The following is an 18,331-nucleotide window of genomic DNA, read 5'->3' as shown; positions in this document are numbered from 1 at the left end:
GCCAGTGGAGGTCTTTAAGGTGACCGGAGATGTGTTCGTTGCGTGGGATGTCTAATATGATCCTGGCTGAGGCGTTTTGGATTCGTTGGAGTTTCTTCTGGAGTTTGGCGGTAATGCCTGCGTAGAGGGTGTTTCCGTAGTCTAGTCGGCTCGTGACCAGAGCATGGGTGACTGTTTTCCTTGTTTCGGTGGGGATCCAGCGAAATGTTTTTCTCAGCATGCGAAGAATGTTGAAGCAGGAAGAGGATACGGCGCTGACTTGTCTATTCATTGAGAGTGAAGAGTCCAGTATGATGCCTAGGTTCCGTGCGTGGTCTGTCGGGATGGGTGCCTTTCCGAGGGCTTCCGGCCACCAGGAGTCGTCCCATGCAGAGGGGGATGTACCTAAGATGAGGACTTCTGTTTTGTCTGAGTTCAGTTTCAGACGGCTTTGTTTCATCCATTCGGCAACTTCTTTCATTCCTTCGTGTAGGTTAGTTTTGGCGGTGCTGGGGTCATTGGTGAGAGAAAGGATTAGTTGAGTGTCATCCGCGTAGGAGATGATGTTGAGGTTGTGTTGGCGGGCGATGGTCGCGAGGGGGCTCATGTATACGTTGAAGAGGGTGGGGCTGAGTGAGGATCCTTGTGGTACGCCACAGATGACTTCAGTGGCCTCGGACTTGAATGGTGGCAGGCGGACTTTCTGAGTTCTTCCGGTGAGGAACGAGGTGATCCATTCAAGTGCTTTTCCTTGGATTCCGATGTTATTGAGGCGTTGTAAAAGGGTGCTGTGGCAGACTGTGTCAAATGCTGCAGAGAGGTCGAGGAGGATGAGGGCGACTGTGTCTCCATTGTCCAGTAGAGTTCGAATGTCGTCTGTTGCTGCGATGAGGGCGGTCTCAGTGCTGTGTTTTGCTCGGAAGCCAGATTGTGAGGAGTCGAGGGATTTGTTGGCTTCGAGGAAGGCGGCGAGTTGGTTGTTGACAGCTTTCTCGATGACTTTGGCCGGGAATGGAAGGAGCGAGATGGGGCGGTAATTTTTGAGTTCGGTGGGGTCCGCTGTGGGTTTCTTCAGAAGGGCGGTGAGTTCAGCGTGTTTCCAGTCTTCCGGGAAGGTGGCGGAGTTGAGGGAGCTGTTGATGACGTCTCGGAGGTGTGGTGCTATGACGGAGTCTGCTTTGTTGAAGATGTGGTGAGGACATGGGTCTGTGGGGGATCCTGAGTGGATGGAATTCATCAGGCGGATTGTGTCCTCAGTGGAGATTGGGTTCCAGTCGTTAAGGGTGTTCACGGGGGGAGAATGTTCAGCACAAGGTAGGGTGGGTTGGTTTCCGGGTTGGTTGTCGAAGCTGTTGTGGATGTCTGCAATCTTGTTGTGGAAGAATGAGGCTAGGGAGTCGCAGAGGGCTTGAGAGGGGGTGATGTCGTTGGAGTTGGCCGAGGGATTGGAAAATTCCTTGACGATGTTGAAAAGTTCCTTGCTGTTGTGGGCGTTGTTGTCTAGTCGATCCTTGAATGCTGTTTTCTTGGCCTTTCGGATTAGTTGGTGGTGAGTGCGGGTGGCGTTTTTGAAGGCGTCCTTGGTGCTAGTAGTTGGGTCTTTTTTCCAGGCCTTTTCGAGGGAGCGGCAGAGTTTCTTGGACTTCTTAAGATCATCGTTAAACCATGAGGCCTTTTTGCTGGCAGGTTTGTTTTGACGTTTCTTCAGTGGTGCTAAGGTGTCGGCGGTGTTGGATAACCATAGGGTGAGGTTGGCGGCGGCTTCGTTTGCGTTAGAAGAGTGGGCTGGGGTGTTTAGAAGGAGCGATGCGGAGATCTGGTCTGTGGTGATTTTGTTCCAGTTTCTTTGCAGAGTTGGTTGGAGGTGGTTGGTGGGTTTTGGTTTGTTGTAGGTGAAGTGAACGCAGCTGTGGTCAGTCCAGAGGAGCTCCGTAGTGTGGCTGAAGGAGACATGATTGCTGGAGGTGAAGATGGGGTCGAGTGTGTGACCTGCGATGTGGGTGGGCGATGTTACCAGTTGTTTAAGTCCGAGGTTGGCGAGATTGTCCATGAGGGTGGTGGTGTTGCGGTCGTTGATCTTTTCAAGGTGAAAATTGAGGTCTCCCAGAAGGATGTAGTCTTTGGAGGGGAGCGCGTGAGGAGTGATGAAGTCCGTGATGTCTTCACTGAATTTTGCGCGGGGTCCTGGTGGTCTGTAGAGGAGGGTGCCTCTGAGTGTGGTCTTGGGGTCGATGAGGATCTGGAAGTGAAGGTGTTCAGAGTTGGCGAGGTTGGCGTCAGAGCTGGTTGAGATGCGGATTGATTTCTTATGGACGATGGCGATTCCTCCTCCTGTGTGGCCGGTACGGTCCTTGCGTGTGATCTTATAATCTTCTGGGATGGCAATGGTGATGTCTGGAGCGGAGGAGGCGTTCATCCATGTTTCTGTAAGGAAGGCGACGTCCGGAGAGATGGTGTCTAGTAGATTCCATAGGTCAATGGCGTGTCTGTGGACCGATCGGGTGTTGAGAAGGATGCACTGTAGGTGGTTGGGGTCGGGATTCTGTGGAGTGGTCGTAGCGGAGTAAATGTCGGAGCCGCTGAATTTGCAGGAGTAGCATGAGAAAGGTCCATGGGTGTGTCCAGGAGCTGCTTGGACGCAGTTGGGGGCGCGACCGGGGTTAAGGGCTAGGAGGGTGGCGGCATCGTAGGTAACGCGGGAGGGCTGGGAAACGCGAGGGGCAGGGGGTCTGGCGCTGGGCGCAGTCCAGGCGCGGACGGGCGTAGACGGGCTTACCTTTGGCGCACCTTCGGCGTGGCCGAAGCGCGTGGACGCTGCGCGTGGGGGCATCAGGCATTAATGGACAGTGGAGGGGGCGGAGCGTGGGAGGGTCAGCTGGGAGGCGGGATCAGAGAGGCGGGTCAGGGGAGAGAGAAAAACACAAGATGGAGGGCGAAAGTGAAACTAGAAGCAGCAGCGAGGGCACAACACAATGCTCGTAAACAGGCAGCCAAAGGCTCTAAATTCCAGCACAATACCTCTGCTAAAGCGTAACTCTAGGACTATCAAACTTGGAGCACAACACAGCTAAGAAGTGCACGTTATGAGCACAGAGCGTCAAACACAATTGAACTACCAGGATTCTAAAGCGCCAGGCGATAATCAGCTTCGAAGCGCTAATGCTGACTTTTAGATAAACGCGGTAAGCTTTACAGGCAATGAGGCACAGAGCGAGATGTAGAAAATTAAACTACAGCAAGCACAATTCAATTTTGCTAAATGGAGTACTGAGAGCGCAGTGCGACTAATTGCTTCAGAACGCGATGATTTAACCAATAATAACGATACCAGGCGCAGTCAGGAATACTCGGCTGCGAAGGGCTTCAGCTGCGATGCAGGTGATGTTAATCAAAATAATCTGGCAGGAGAGCGTGAGGGAGCAACCGTTCAGGAAGGAATCCCGGTGTCCACCACTCACTTAGATTACCTGTACCCAGCTCAGGTAGCAGACCGTGACCCTGACCATAGAGTATGCTCCAGGGGCACAGAGTGTCCACCACTCTCATAGATTACCCCAACCCAGTTTAGGTAGGAGACCCTGACCATAGAGTATACCCCAGGGGCACAGAGCATCCACCACTCTCATTGATTACCCAGCCCAGCTCAGAGAGGAGACCCTGACCATAGAGTATGCCCCAGGGGCACAGAGTGTCCACCACTCTCTTAGATTACCCGTACCCAGCTTAAGTGGCAGACCCTGACCATAGAGTATACCTCAGGGGCACTGAGCGTCCACCACTATTTTAGATTACCCGTACCCAGCTTAGGCAGGAGACCCTGACCATAGAGTATACCCCAGGGGCACAGAGAGTCCACCACTCTCTTAGATTACCCGTACCCAGCTCAGGTAGGAGACCCCGACCATAGAGTATACCCCAGGGGCACAGAGTGTCCACCGCTCTCATAGATTACCCCAACCCAGCCAAGGGAGGAGACGCTGACCATAGAGTATGCCCCAGGGGCACAGACTGTCCACCACTCACTTAGATTACCCATACCCAGCTCAGGTAGCAGACCCTGACCCTGACCATAGATTATGCTCCAGGGGCACAGAGTGTCCACCACTCTCATAGATTACCCCAACCCAGCTTAGGTAGGAGACCCTGACCATAGAGTATACCCCATGGGCACAGAGCGGCCACCACTCTCATAGATTACCCAGCCCAGCTCAGGGAGGAGACCCTGACCATAGAGTATTGCCCAAGGGCACAGAGTGTCCACCACTCTCTTAGATTACCCGTACCCAGCTTAAGTGGCAGACCCTGACCATAGAGTATACCCCAGGGGCACAGAGCGTCCACCACTCTCTTAGATTACCCCAGCCCAGCTCAGGTAGGAGACCCGGACCATAGAGTATAGCCCAGGGGCACAGAGCATCCACCACTCTCATTGATTACCCAGCCCAGCTCAGGGAGGAGACCCTGACCATAGAGTATTCCCCAGGGGCACAGAGTGTCCACCACTCTCTTAGATTACCCGTACCCAGCTTAAGTGGCAGACCCTGACCATAGAGTATACCCCAGGGGCACAGAGCGTCCACCACTCTTTTAGATTACCCGTACCCAGCTCAGGTGGCAGACCCTGACCCTGACCATAGAGTAGACCCTGACCCTGACCATAGAGTATGCCCCAGGGGCACCAGATCGTCCACCGAGACAGTCCACAGTCCACGTTTTACCTCCTGCTGTGAGTGCCTGGGCCATGAAGGATGAAATGCTGTTCATGCAGGGTTGCTTCGTCCTTGAGAGCGGCAGACACTGTCAGTGCTGTAAGGCCTGCGATGAGGCGGTCATGGTGTCCACTCTCACAGCACTGGGCCCTCAGGGGCCTCCTTCACCTCTAGGTCCGGCCAGGCTCTGCTTGCCCCTACTGGTCCTATTGACCTTGTGGGAATGCCCCCAGTCCTGCTGAAGCTTCACACCCAGGATGGTTTCCTGACTCTGTCTCTTCTCTCCCAGGTCATCGCCGGAAATGACAACACTCACGAGATCGTGCTCAAAGACCTGGGGCCCCCGGTGATCGCGCGCTACGTGCGCTTCTACCCCATGGCGGACCGGGTGATGAGCGTGTGCATGAGGGTGGAGCTGTACGGCTGCGTCTGGAGAGGTGAGGGATACCTGAGAGCTGGAGCAGTCTCCAGGGGTCTGATGATGGGAGAGGGGCAATCAGGTGTCTGACGATGGGAGTGGGGCAATCAGGGGTCTGGTGATGGAAGAGGAGCAATCAGGTGTCTGAAGATGGGAGAGGGCCAATCAGAGGTCTGACAATGGGAGGGGGCAATCAGGTGTCTGATGATGGGAGAGGGGCAATCAGGTGTCTGACGATGGGAGTGCGGCAATCAGGGGTCTGGTGATGGAAGAGGAGCAATCAGGTGTCTGACAACGGGAGGTGCGATCAGGTGTCTGACTAGGGGAGGGGGGCAATCAGAGATCTGACAATGGGAGAGGGGCAATCAGGTGTCTGGCTATGGGAGAGAGGCAATCAGTCGTCTGACGATGGGACAGGAGCAATCAGAGGTCTGACAATGGAAGGGGGCAATCAGGTGTCTGACAATGGGAGGGGGCAATCAGGTGTCTGACGATGGGAGGAGGGCAATCAGGTGTCTGACGATGGGAGAGGGGTAATCAGGTGTCTGACTAGGGGAGGGGGCTATCAGAGATCTGACAATGGGAGAGGGGCAATCAGAGGTCTGATGATGGGACAGGAGCACTCAGAGGTCTGACAATGGGAGGGGGCATTCAGGTGTCTGACGATGGGAGGAGGGCAATCAGGTGTCTGACGATGGGAGAGGGGTAATCGGGTGCCTGACGATGGGATGGGAGCAATCAGGTGTCTGACGATGGGAGTGGGGACATCAGAGGTCTGATGATGTGAGAGGGGTAATCACAGGTCTGGCATTGGAAGAGGGGAAATCAGGTACCTGGCGATGGGAGAGGGCCAATCAGGTGCCTGGTAATGGGAGAGGGGCAATCAGGTGACTTCCGATGGGAGAGGGGCCAATCAGGTGCCTTCCAATGGGAGAGGGGCCAATCAGGTGTCTGGCGATGGGAAAGGGGCAATCGGGTACCTGGCGATGGGAGAGGGCCAATCAGGTGTCTGACGCTGGGAGATGGGCAATCAGGGGTCTGATGATGGGAGAGGGGCAATCCGGGGTCTGACGATGGGAGCGGGGCAATCGGAGGTCTGACGATGGAAGCGGGGCAATCAGGGGTCTGACGATGGGAGCGTGGCAATCAGGTGCCTGTCGATGGGAGAGGGGCAATCAGGTGTCTGATGATGGGGGGGGGGGGCAATCAGGGGTCTGATGATGGGGGAGGGGCAATCAGGGGTCTGATGATGGGGGAGGGGAAATCAGGGGTCTGATGATGGGGGAGGGGCAATCAGGGGTCTGATGATGGGAGGTGGCAATAAGGCATCTGCTGATGGGAAAGGGGCAATCAGGGGTCTGGCAATGGGAGAGGGGCAATCAGGTGCCTGTCGATGGGAGAGGGCAATCAGGTGTCTGATGATGGGAGAGGGGCAATCAGGTGCCTGTCGATGGGAGAGGGTCAATCAGGGGTCTGATGATGGGGGAGGGGCAATCAGGTGTCTGATGATGGGAGAGGGGCAATCAGGTGCCTGTCGATGGGAGAGGGGCAATCAGGGGTCTGATGATGGGGGAGGGGCAATCAGGGGTCTGATGATGGGAGAGGAGCAGTCAGGCGTCCGTTGATGGGAGGTAGCAATTAGGCGTCTGATGATGGGAGAGGGGCAATCAGGTGTCTGATGATGGGAGAGGGGCAATCAGGGGTCTGATGATGGGGGAGGGGCAATCAGGAGTCTGATGATGGGAGTGGAGCAATCAGGTGTCTGATGATGGGAGAGGAGCAATCAGGTGTCTGATGATGGGAGAGGGCAATCAGGGGTCTGATGATGGGAGAGGAGCAATCGGGTGTCTAACGATGGGAGAGGGGCAATCAGAGGTCTTACGGGTGAGTGAGGAGACATTCTGGAGTTTGACAAGGAAATAAGGGGGCATTTTCGTGTCTGACAAGGGAATTCAGAGATATTCTGGTGTCTGACCATAGAATAAAGTGTGCTGTTGTGTCTGATGAGGGAAGGTGCCAAAAGACCCAGCTGATCATGCTCCCAAGTCATACAAGCACAGCCACATGAGAGCCACCTTGGAATCATGAGGTGTGGGGGGCTTGGACAGGTGTCAGCCATGACACCCGCACCTGGGAGCTGATGTCCGGTTAGGGTCCTCTGTGGATGCAGCCATGAGACTGTACCTTCCTCCTAAACAAATAAGTATCCCACCTAACTGATAGAAAACGTCAGGCACTAATCTCATGAGGTGGGACAACATCCACTCATATGCGGGGAAGGAAGCAATTCCTTGTTATATGACCCTCACACACTCTAGTAGTGTCATGCTTCATCATCCGGTTCACCCTGACTCCTAAAGGTCAGGGTGGGATCGACCATCTTCCAGGGAGCAGTTAGGAGAAATAAGTCAGGGGGTTTAAAGATTAAAAATCCTCCGTCAACTCAGGTATCCCTTTATTTGCTGAGTTATAGGGGATATTAAAACTATTTAAAGAAGAAGGGTCATGAGGAGGTAATGGTCCTATGACCTTAGTGCCAACATGTTTCAGCCCTTAGAGATAGGCTAGAGAAGGACCTAGGCTTTCTTCGGGGCAATTAGAATGCCCTCCTTTGATTTGCAATGAGGTACTACCTCGTATCTGATAAAAAAGTGCAGAAAGCTGCACTTTGAAGACCGGTCTCATATATACTTATCTATGATCTGGTATTTCGGGAAATCGTGTCCAACCCTATTGCGGAGGACTAATCGGTTCTCAAGAAACTGCGGGTCGCTAGTCCTCCTCTGACTCTCTTCTCGCTTGTCCTCTTTCCTCGCTGTCCTGATGGCTCCTTTCTCCTTGAATCTCTCCACAGATGGTCTTCAGTCCTACACGTCTCCAATGGGCCAAGTTATGAAGATTGGGAGTGACATCATCAATTTGAACGACTCAACCTACGATGGGTTCAGCATATCCAGGTACTCACTACCCTCTTTGGTTCCCAAGCCAGGTCCCAGCACCCTCTCCTCTCCCCACCGTGTGTGCCATCACCAAGGGTTCACTGACAACATCGATGTAAATAATATTGATGTTAAAATTATCGACCAAAAAAATATAGACAACAAAAATATCAACTCCTATACTTAAACAGGTAAGTACAAAAATATCTACTCAAAAATATCGACTTTTATATGAAGAGAAAATAAAATAATATATATTAAATAAATTAAATATTAAATATAATATTAACAGAGTAAAATAAATGTAATATATTTACGTTAAAAAAATTAATAAACTATTATTTTTAATTTATTTTAAAAGTTTACAATAATATAAAAAATAGAAATATATATTAATGATTTAAAATATAAAAAAACAAATATCTATAATAAATTAAAACATTAAACTATTAGAAAAATATTTAAACTTACATTTCACAATACAATTAATGCAAAAGTAGGGTAAGTGTTGGATAGCGGAAGAATTAACCTTACTATTCCAACTCCAGTGAGTGGAACAGTAGGGAAAGTGTTGGATAGCGTAGGGGTAAAAATTACTATTCCACCTCCAGAGAGTGCAACAGTAGGGAAAGTGTTGGATAGCGTAGGGGTAAGAATTACTATTCCCACTCCAGAGAGTCCAACAGTAGGGAAAGTGTTGGATAGCAGAGAAACAAAAGTTACTATTCACAATCAAACAGTTAAAAATATATATATATTAAAAAATAAAAAATTATATAAAAATAAATAAACAATATTTAAAAAATAAAAAAATATTAAGCATATAAAAAGAACACATTATAATATTATTAAAAGCCTACAAATATTATATAAAATAAATAATAAAAACATTGAAAAAAATAATTCTTTTAAACTAGAAAGTATTTACAAACAAAAACAATTTATTATAACAAATGTATTTATTTTATTTCCTACCCTATAGCATCACACCAATAACAAAACACTAATAAACATTAATTGACTACACACACTTTAACACTATAATATCCACAACACATACGTACATTAACGCCTTAACCACAGCGGTTTTTCTGCTTCAGTGCGGGCGTTTTGAAGGGTGGGCGGGGCTGCGTCGGCCGTTGGTCGTGCGCAGTACTGGGGAGGGAGTGCTCGTGACGGCCAACAGCCGTCGGCAGCACGCAACGGGTTAAACAATAAAATAATAAAACACAATTCAAACTTATTTTTTAATTAAAAATTATTACTATTAACAACTAATAATTTAATAATTAACATGTACATACTACCCATCCTTTACCCCTTTAAAAGTAAAAACAACACACACAAAAATAAACTATTACCCCAAATAAATATCAAATAATTAACATTAATTCGCCGCTTAACTGCAGCGGCATTTCCGCCGTTGTGCGGTGGTTCAGCACAGTGGGTGGGGCCGCGTCGGCCAACGGACGAACACAGCACTACGAAGTTAGTGTGTGCGACGGCCGTTGGTCGACGCCAGCAGCGAAGGGGTTAAGAACTATATATTAATTAAACACATATTACTTCTCCTCCTTTACTCCTATAAACACCTCAACACACACCTAAAATTAATTACATAATTACCATAATTAATTTCCAATTAATTAATTAAAATTAATTAAATACCAATTATTAATTCATCAATAAACAATACATTACTTCCCACCCTTTACACCTTTAAACACCACAACACACACCAAAAATTAATGACACAATTACCAAAACTATTTGGCAATTAATTAATTCAAATTAATTAGCGACCAATTATTAATTTATAAATTAAAATAAATTACTTCCGACCCTTTACACCTATAAACACCACAACACACACCTAAAATTAATTGCACAACCGCCATAATTAATTAATAATTAATTAACATTAATTAGCAGCCAATTAATTCATAAATTAAAAATAAATTACCTCCCACCCTTTACACCTATATACATACCACACCACACACCTAACATTAATTACACAATTGCCATAATTAATTACGAATTAATTAATTAAAATGAATTAACCAAATAATTAATAATAAATAACTTTAAACATTAACACTATAACATCTCAATCAAACAAATATTATTAAATAAAAAATAATCAATACTTTTAATGTAATTAAATTACTTCCCACCCTTCCCCTATAAACCCACAACCTGCTAAATTAAAAACTAAAAAAAATGTAACATATTAAAAATACAAACAATTCTTATACAAAAAAATACATCACATGCATATAAAATATATACTAAAATACATAACATTAATTAAAAAACGATTTTTTTAAGAACTATATTTTTGCAAACAATATCAAACACTTTGATATTTTTTTAGATCAATATTACTTACCCTAAGTCGATATTCTTGACCACAATATTCTTGCTGTCGATATTTCTGACCCACGATATTAATGACTCGATATTGGTGCAACTCGATATTTTTTGCTTGATATTCTTGCTCTGCACCGTCTACAAGCCAGGAGAGCTGTCTGTCCAGGTCCCAGCACCCTCTCCACTCCTAGCCATGCTTGTATTCTCCAAGCCTGGGGAACTCTCAGTCAGATGCCACCAAACTCTCCCCTCCCCACATGTGTCATCTCAAAGCAGAGGAGCTGTCTGCCCAGGTGCCAGCACAGTCTCTGCTCCTAGCCTCTTGTTTTGTCTCACAGTCCAGGTGTCCACCCATGCAGTGTACAACCACACTCTCCACCCCCTCACATCCCCCAGGGGGAGAGCCTTATGGTCAGTATTGGTAATGTTTCCGCGGTCCTACATGGGCTCACGACTGTTGTTCGCCACCTGCGGCTCGGAGAGCTCTTCAGAAGCTCAGGGTCCTGGCTCTCTTGTTATAGACGCATCAGGGCCTGTCCTCCCTTCTCAGCTCCTATTGATGGGAGAGTCCTTCCCTCTCACCCTTCCTGCTGCTACTGTGGAGGGACACATGGGCGTCTCACCCTCACCGTGGCCATTCTTGTTCTCTTCTTGGAAGACACAAATGCTCCTCAAAACTGCCTTTGAGCTTTGCAAGATGTTATTGTTAGAACCTAAGATCCCTTTGGTCCCGGTGACCACCGAAGGCCCCCTCAGGATTCTGAGAAGAAGCTGCTGGGGGTATGGGGGGCCGGAGAGGGGTTGGGGGGATTGGAAGGGCAAGTTGCTTGTGGCCAAGACATGCGTCCACCATTGAGGCAAGGCACCATCGGTAAGAGGTGAGTGTCTAAGGAAGGGGTGACATGTCGCAGACTTGGGGAGCCTTGCCCTCAGAGTCAACAGCTAAGTCGGTCCCACCTGTCTTCGTCTTGTATCCACGCCCACGAGTGACTGCTGTCCACAGAGAGGACCAGCTCAAGCTCCCACCGGTGCCAGGTCCCAAAGAGGCTCCCATGGAACAGATGAACTCTCCCCAGCACCTGCTGCTCCTATTGAAAGTAGTCACCCCCTCTCCTGTTTGTCCCCACAGCCTGTGGTCCAGGGGCCAGGAGATCACCTTCTGTGCCTTTGTTACACTATAACCCTCCTCTCTTGTTTGCCCCCACAGCCTGCAGTACGGGGGCCTCGGGCAGCTCACGGATGGGGTTCTGGGCTCTGATGACTTCACCCAGATCAAGGAGCTGAGGGTCTGGCCAGGCTACGACTATGTGGGATGGAACCGCTCAGCCTTAAACAAGGACTTCCTGCAGATGGAGTTTGAGTTTGACTATCCAAGAGCCTTCACCTACATGAGGGTAAGAGGGTGAGGAGGAGGGCGGCGCGGGCCCTGGCCTGGGGGTGGAGCTCTGGAGGGAGTGAGAAGCACTGGGGTAAATGCAGCAGAAGTAGTGTCCAGTATAGAAGACATAGGGTGTAGGAGGTAACTGTAGGGTGCAGCGGGCACCAGCAAGGTTCAGTAGAAGAGGCTGGGGTGGGAGGAGAGTTCTGGGGTACCCCAGTGATCAGCAGTGTGAAAGGTTATCCTACTGTAGAGTGAAGTCACAGGGCCATCAGGGGGTACCCCACTGCTCCTTACATTGATCTTTGAAGCTCCGCGTTCACTTGTTTGAGGAGAGAGTCGCATCCCTTGAGCTCTCCTCAGCATCCTTCTTCTCCAGTTGCACCCATCTCTATTTCTCCCTAACATCTCTCATGTCCCCCTTCCCCCACACCTTACTCCCTCTCCCTTGATTTACTGCTGCTCTCTTTGACCTTCTTTCTGCTCCTCTCCGTCCTCCATCCTCTGTTTCACTTTACAGGTACACGTGAACAACATGCACACACATGGCGTGCAGGTCTTCCGGCAGGTGGACTGCTCCTTCCGAAGGGGCCTGCACTCGCCCTGGGAGCCGGAGCCGGTCAGCCTATCCCTGGCCTTGGAGGTCACGGACCCCACCGCCCGCTCCATCACGGTGCCGCTGCTGGAGAGAGTGGGGCGCATCGTCCGTTGTAACTTCCACTTCTCCGCCTCATGGCTGCTCTTCAGCGAGATCGCCTTCCTGTCCGGTAAGCAGGGCCGGGCTGGCGGTGTGTGAGGATCAGGAGGGCTACACCTTGGCTACAGGAGTGGGTCAACCTGCATGTGTGGTTCTTCTCCCACCAACTGCAAACTTCTCTCTTTCAGAGGTTGTAGATTACTCGGACCCTGCAGAGGCCAGCCTCCGTCCCCCGCTTCCTGCCCACCGGGCCTCCATAGCCCCTCCCCGCCTGCAGGAGGAGCCTGTCTCTACAGCACACCCACAACACAGGATCCCTGCTGTGACTGAACAGCCTGGTGCTACCCTACACGAGGCGCCAGGCATGGCCTCTGAGCACACTGGCGCTACCCTTCATGTGGGGCGCGCAATCCCAGCCTTCACCTCCAACAATACTGCCCTCGGTGAGTAGGTTCAGGGGCACCTCGCGAGGGTTTTCCAGTGGACACCTTGCAAACGTCGTCCAGGCGGCACCTCGCGAGGGTCATCCAGGGGACACCTCGTGAGGGACCTCCAGGGGACACCTTGTGAGGGTCGTCCAGGGGGCACCTTGCGAGGGTCGTCCAGGGGGCACCTTGAGAGGGTCATCCAGGAGGCACCTCACAAGGGTCATCCGGGGGCACATCGCAAGTGTTGTCCAGCGTGCATCTCATGAGGGTCATCCAGGGGACACCTTGTGAGGGTCGTCCTGGATGCACCTTGAGAGTATCATCCATGGGGTACCTAGAAAGGGTAATCCAGGGAGCAACTCGCGAGGGTTGTCCAGGGGGCACCTCGTCAGGGTCGTCTAGGGGCACCTTGCAAGGTTCCTCCAGAAGGCACCTTGAGAGGGTCCTCCAGGGGGCTACTTGTGAGGGTCATCCAGGGGACACCTCACAAGGGTCATCCAGGAGGCACCTCGTGTGGGTCGTCCAGGAGGCACCTCACAAGGGTCGTCCAGGGGGCACCTCACGAGGGTCATCCAGGGGGCACCTTTTGAGGGTCGTCCAGGGAGCACTTTGAGAGTATCATCCATGGGGTACCTAGTAGGGGTCATCCAGGGAGCACCTAGCGAGGGTCATCCAGGAAGCACCTCGCGAGGGTTGTCCAGGGGACACCTTGTGAGGGTCGTCCAGGGAGCACTTTGTGAGGGTCGTCCAGGGAGCACCTCGTGAGCGTGGTCCAGGGGGCACCTCGCGAGGGTTGTCCAGGGGGCACCTTGCGAGGGTCGTCCAGGGGGCACCTTGCAAGAGTCGTCCAGTGGTCACCACCCAAGGGTCTCTGGGTCTCAGTCTGTTGAAAAAACATCTCAAGCTTTTCCTCTTCCCTTAGAGCCCGATGCCCTTGGGGACAGCCGGACGAACCAGCCCATCGCCAAGGATGACAACAGCAACACCTCCATCCTGATCGGATGCCTCGTGGTGATCATCTTCCTGCTCCTCGTCGTCATCTTCCTCATTGTCTGGCGGCAATACCTGAAGAAGGTCCTCGGCAAGGTGAGAAGAGGGTTCCGCTGCTGGGTTCTGGTGGTGGAGGGATGGGGGATGGGCCTGTTCCAGCCAGGAAAGCTTCAAAGCAGCTCTGTGTCCAGTTACTTCCTCTCACTGTCGAAGACTCTGCTCTGGAGTCTGAAAACAATCCTTTCAGTTAGAACTTTCAGAAGCGGAGCCTACACACCCAATCCCTGAAAGAATTGCATTCAGAATCCAACATGGAGTCTGTTATAGTGAGATTAATTGAAAACAAACAATAAAACGGGAGCAAAGAGGGTCTCGCCTGGATGAAGTGGCAAATATATATTTAAAATGAATATACATTTGTAACATTTGAGGAAATGTATTAAAGTAGAATAAAAAGCTACAATTTTTGGCCCTTAATTGCCTTTACCAAATATTTACATGTATGTATATCGTATAATTATGTATGGGGTCGAAGAAGTAAGAGTCTAGATAGACCAGCCTTGAAGAACGAACTTTAATGATATATAGTTAGAAAATCACAGGTAGAGCAGAGACGCAATAACACTAGGGGAGCACTGCTCTCCGGAGGAGCCCCCACTACACACTCCCTACAGCTATCCCCAAACAGAGGAGCCGGAGGGCCCCAGAGAACCCCTGGAGCTACCTGTGAGTGCAGAGGCCAATCTCAAGGCAGAATCTCACCAGGAGTGCAGGTGGAGGCAGAAACCACCAATCACAGGGCACAACTCCTTGGAGATTAGGGGCCTCATTTACAAGAGGCCTGTGCCATGTAGCGTCACTTTTTTTGATGCTCCGGTGGCGCAGGCCTCTCAACCATATCTATGAGGCGGCGCAAAGCGGCTCTGCATGGCTTTGCATGGTCTCATAGACGCGTAGCCCTGCCTTACTCCATGTTAAGGAGGCGTTCCCTGGGTGTTGCGGTGGGGCTTCAAATGCAGCCCCCATGGGTTTTGAAGTATTCACAGATTTACAAGGATCTGTAGACCTGGGAGTGGATCTCAACCGTACGCCTCCCCAGGGCAGGTGCAAGAATTGTTTTTGTGAAGGGAGGTGCCCTATCCTGCACAAAAACAAATGGATTTCAACGAAGGCCCCCTTATGCCTTGGCGCCAGGGTATCTGCATAGGTGCATGGCTGCCTCAACGGCGGCAACGCAAAGGACAGGGGTGCATGGCTGCCTCAACGGCGGCAACGCAAAGGACAGGGGTGCATGGCTGCCTCAACGGCGGCAACGCAAAGGACAGGGGTGCATGGCTGCCTCAACGGCGGCAACGCAAAGCAAATGACAGGGGTGCATGGCTGCCTCAACGGCGGCAATGCAACGCAAAGGACAGGGGTGCATGGCTGCCTCAACGGCGGCAATGCAAAGCAAAGGACAGGGGTGCATGGCGGCCTCAACGGCGGCAACGCAAAGGACAGGGGTGCATGGCGGCCTCAACGGCGGCAACGCAAAGGACAGGGGTGCATGGCGGCCTCAACGGCGGCAACGCAAAGGACAGGGGTGCACGGCTGCCTCAACGGCGGCAACGCAAAGGACAGGGTGCACCGCTGCCTCAACTGCGGCAACGCAAAGGACAGGGGTGCATGGCGGCCTCAACGGCGGCAACGCAAAGGACAGGGGTGCATGGCGGCCTCAACGGCGGCAACGCAAAGGACAGGGGTGCACGGCTGCCTCAACGGCGGTAATGCAAAGGACAGGGGTGCACGGCTGCCTCAACGGCGGCAACGCAAAGGACAGGGTGCACCGCTGCCTCAACGGCGGCAACGCAAAGGACAGGGGTGCATGGCGGCCTCAACGGCGGCAACGCAAAGGACAGGGGTGCACGGCTGCCTCAACGGCGGCAACGCAAAGGACAGAGGTGCATGGCGGCCTTAACGGCTGCAACGCAAAGGACATGGGTGCATGGCTGCCTCAACGTCGGCAACGCAAAGGACAGGGGTGCACGGCTGCCTCAACGGCGGCAACGCAAAGGACAGGGGTGCACGGCTGCCTCATCAGCGGCAACGCAAAGGGCAGGGCTGCATGGCATTGCTGTAAATACGACACATCCATGCACTTTCCTTGTGATGCTGCAGCATCATTTTATTGTAACAGACCCACAGAGTATGCAAGGCCCGGGCAAGGTTTATATGAAATAGTAAAAACTAAACAGGTGTGGGGAAAAATGTGAGCAATCTAAATTAAATCAGCGCAACAGCTGTTGAGAAATAGTTGAAAATTAAAACCCCAAAAACTCCAATTCAGATAAAATTCATTGAACAATTTCACTAAGCAGCAAAAAAGGAAAAAATAATAAAGTTATTGAAAAGTTTAATCTTAGAATATGTAACTCTCCCAGAGGGTCGCGGTAGCCTGCTGGGGTGGGAGAGCTCTGAGTTGATAAAGTTACCTTGGAGTTGACATGGTCAGTGGGATGGAGATGTCTCCTTCGTGGAGCCCAGCAGACCCAGACCCTGACAGCGGCCGGTAAGTCAGGGTGCGCGTCCCCCACCTCGGATGCTTGTACTCAAAGCTCTCTGGCCTTTGAGGTGTGTGATGATGAAATATATATTAGAAGTTCTCTTCCCCCAGACCCTGGAACAAACGCAGTCACCATGCCAGCAGCACTCCTTCGCTTACAGGCAGGGTTCATGTCTCCGTTCTTGAGTTATGTAAATGGTTGACGTACTCAGAAGGAAAATACTTCAAGCCAATCGTGTGACAGAGAACAATGATCCCCTTCTTGGCCACACTCTCCCTCCCAATCTCGTAAAAATGGGGAGGGGCCTTAAAATGTTGGCATTAGAGCCCTCGTTGGATTACTTTGCAGTACCTTTTACTGTTAAGCTCCTTTCCACTTCCCTTACCCAGCCTGCCTTGCTTCCTAAAAACAGAAATTGGTCCAAACTTGACATGACAATGCTTAATTAATTCCTTCTTAAGAAAACCCCTACCCTTATATCCCAACCTGACCCAGACCAAATCTCCGTGCACCAATGGCTCACGGAGGCTACAGATTTGTCCCTACCACTTTCATCTAAACCGCAACGCAGAATGCGTCCTCCTGCCCCTGGTTTGCGGACTCCCTCAGACAGGATAAAAATGTTCCAAAACCTTAGAAAGACAATGGAGGAAGCACTATGCGCCCGAAGCTAGGTCTGAATACCTGACAGCATTGAAGAAATACCATACCCTTTCTAGATCTGCTGGTGCGACTTACATCACGGAGAAGATCGCTAACCCCAACACTGCCAGAGAACTTTGTTTAAAGTTGTGAACGAGCTCTCAGCAGCGAGCACTTTTCTACCACCCCCTGCTCTTTCTCAACTTCAGTATAGAGAGATAGCGATGTTTTTCCAAAATAAAGTCAAGTCCATCCACCGTCAACTTGACGTGGACGCCTCCCACCTAGGGAACTTAGCTCAAGCTGATAGACACTTTGACGCATTTCCTCCCCCCCCCCCCCATCCAGATATCCAGTCTGAGGAACCCCTCCTAATTAGGGTATGGCCCTCTATGGACCTGGCTACACTGCAATCGCTACTGGGATCCATCAAGTCTGGTTCCCCACTTGATCCCCTTCCTCCTTCTGAACTCAGAATCTTGGACGATGCTGTCCTTACCGTGATTTTCAACCTCCTCAACACATTTTTAAGCACAGGGCACGTACCTCAGAGTTGGAAACACGCTCTTGTCCTTCCTTTGTTGAAGAAGGCTGATCTTGATCCTCTCTGTTGGTCAGTCAGTCAGTCAACAAGCTTTATTCGAATTCATGTAGAAAATTCATAAAAGCATACAAGATAAAAACACATTAAAAGCAAACAAAGGTTATGTACATTACGTGGTCACTATTTGTACAAGGTTAAAGAGAATTCGTTATACTAATAACATCGATTTTACAGTTCATCATAAACAAACCCTAGCAGCTATGGTACAAGGCGTGATCACATCAATTTCAATTAAATCAGCAGCTTTAAAAATAATGTTGTTTGACTTTTTTTTTGTGACACATTTTAAGACAAGACAGGAGAGCTTCAGGGAGTATAAAAGCGCAAAATACATAAGTGGTTACTTTGGTAAAGACCATCCCCAGGCTTAGTGTGAGTCATTATCAATTTCAATTAAGTGCAAAATCCTTCCGAAATCGAATTAACAAGTCAGTGCACCAGGTCTATACCTGAGAATAAAGCAAATCGATTCTGGGTGGGTATTATGTGCTTACTAGATCCAGGGCCTCTGCTACCCATTCCGAAGTTGTTTTGTACATTTGATCTTACAGGGGGCAGGTATGTAGTTCTAGGGTAAAAGTCACACAGTTCTCAAGTTCCAATTGGGCCATCGCCCATTTGTGGCTGCCAA

The 18,331-nt window shown here is 50.4% G+C and overlaps 1 protein-coding gene across 1 annotated transcript in view; it reads left to right on the top strand.

Annotated features, from left to right (window-relative positions):
* DDR1 (discoidin domain receptor tyrosine kinase 1) overlaps positions 1-18,331 on the top strand; it is a 286,593-nt gene that overhangs the window by 170,634 nt on the left and 97,628 nt on the right. Inside the window, exons 5-10 of the mRNA XM_086920718.1 lie at positions 4,978-5,125; positions 7,961-8,063; positions 11,626-11,812; positions 12,317-12,563; positions 12,682-12,936; positions 13,844-14,007. Of these exons, the coding sequence (XP_086776844.1) occupies positions 4,978-5,125; positions 7,961-8,063; positions 11,626-11,812; positions 12,317-12,563; positions 12,682-12,936; positions 13,844-14,007 (1,104 nt within the window). The remainder of the gene's footprint in view (positions 1-4,977; positions 5,126-7,960; positions 8,064-11,625; positions 11,813-12,316; positions 12,564-12,681; positions 12,937-13,843; positions 14,008-18,331) is intronic.

The sequence above is a fragment of the Lissotriton vulgaris genome, chromosome 5 (genome assembly GCF_964263255.1).
Source record: "Lissotriton vulgaris chromosome 5, aLisVul1.2, whole genome shotgun sequence".
NCBI lineage: Eukaryota > Metazoa > Chordata > Amphibia > Caudata > Salamandridae > Lissotriton > Lissotriton vulgaris.
The sequence above is the reverse complement of the archived record's forward strand: the minus strand, read 5'-3'. Positions and strand labels throughout refer to the sequence as shown.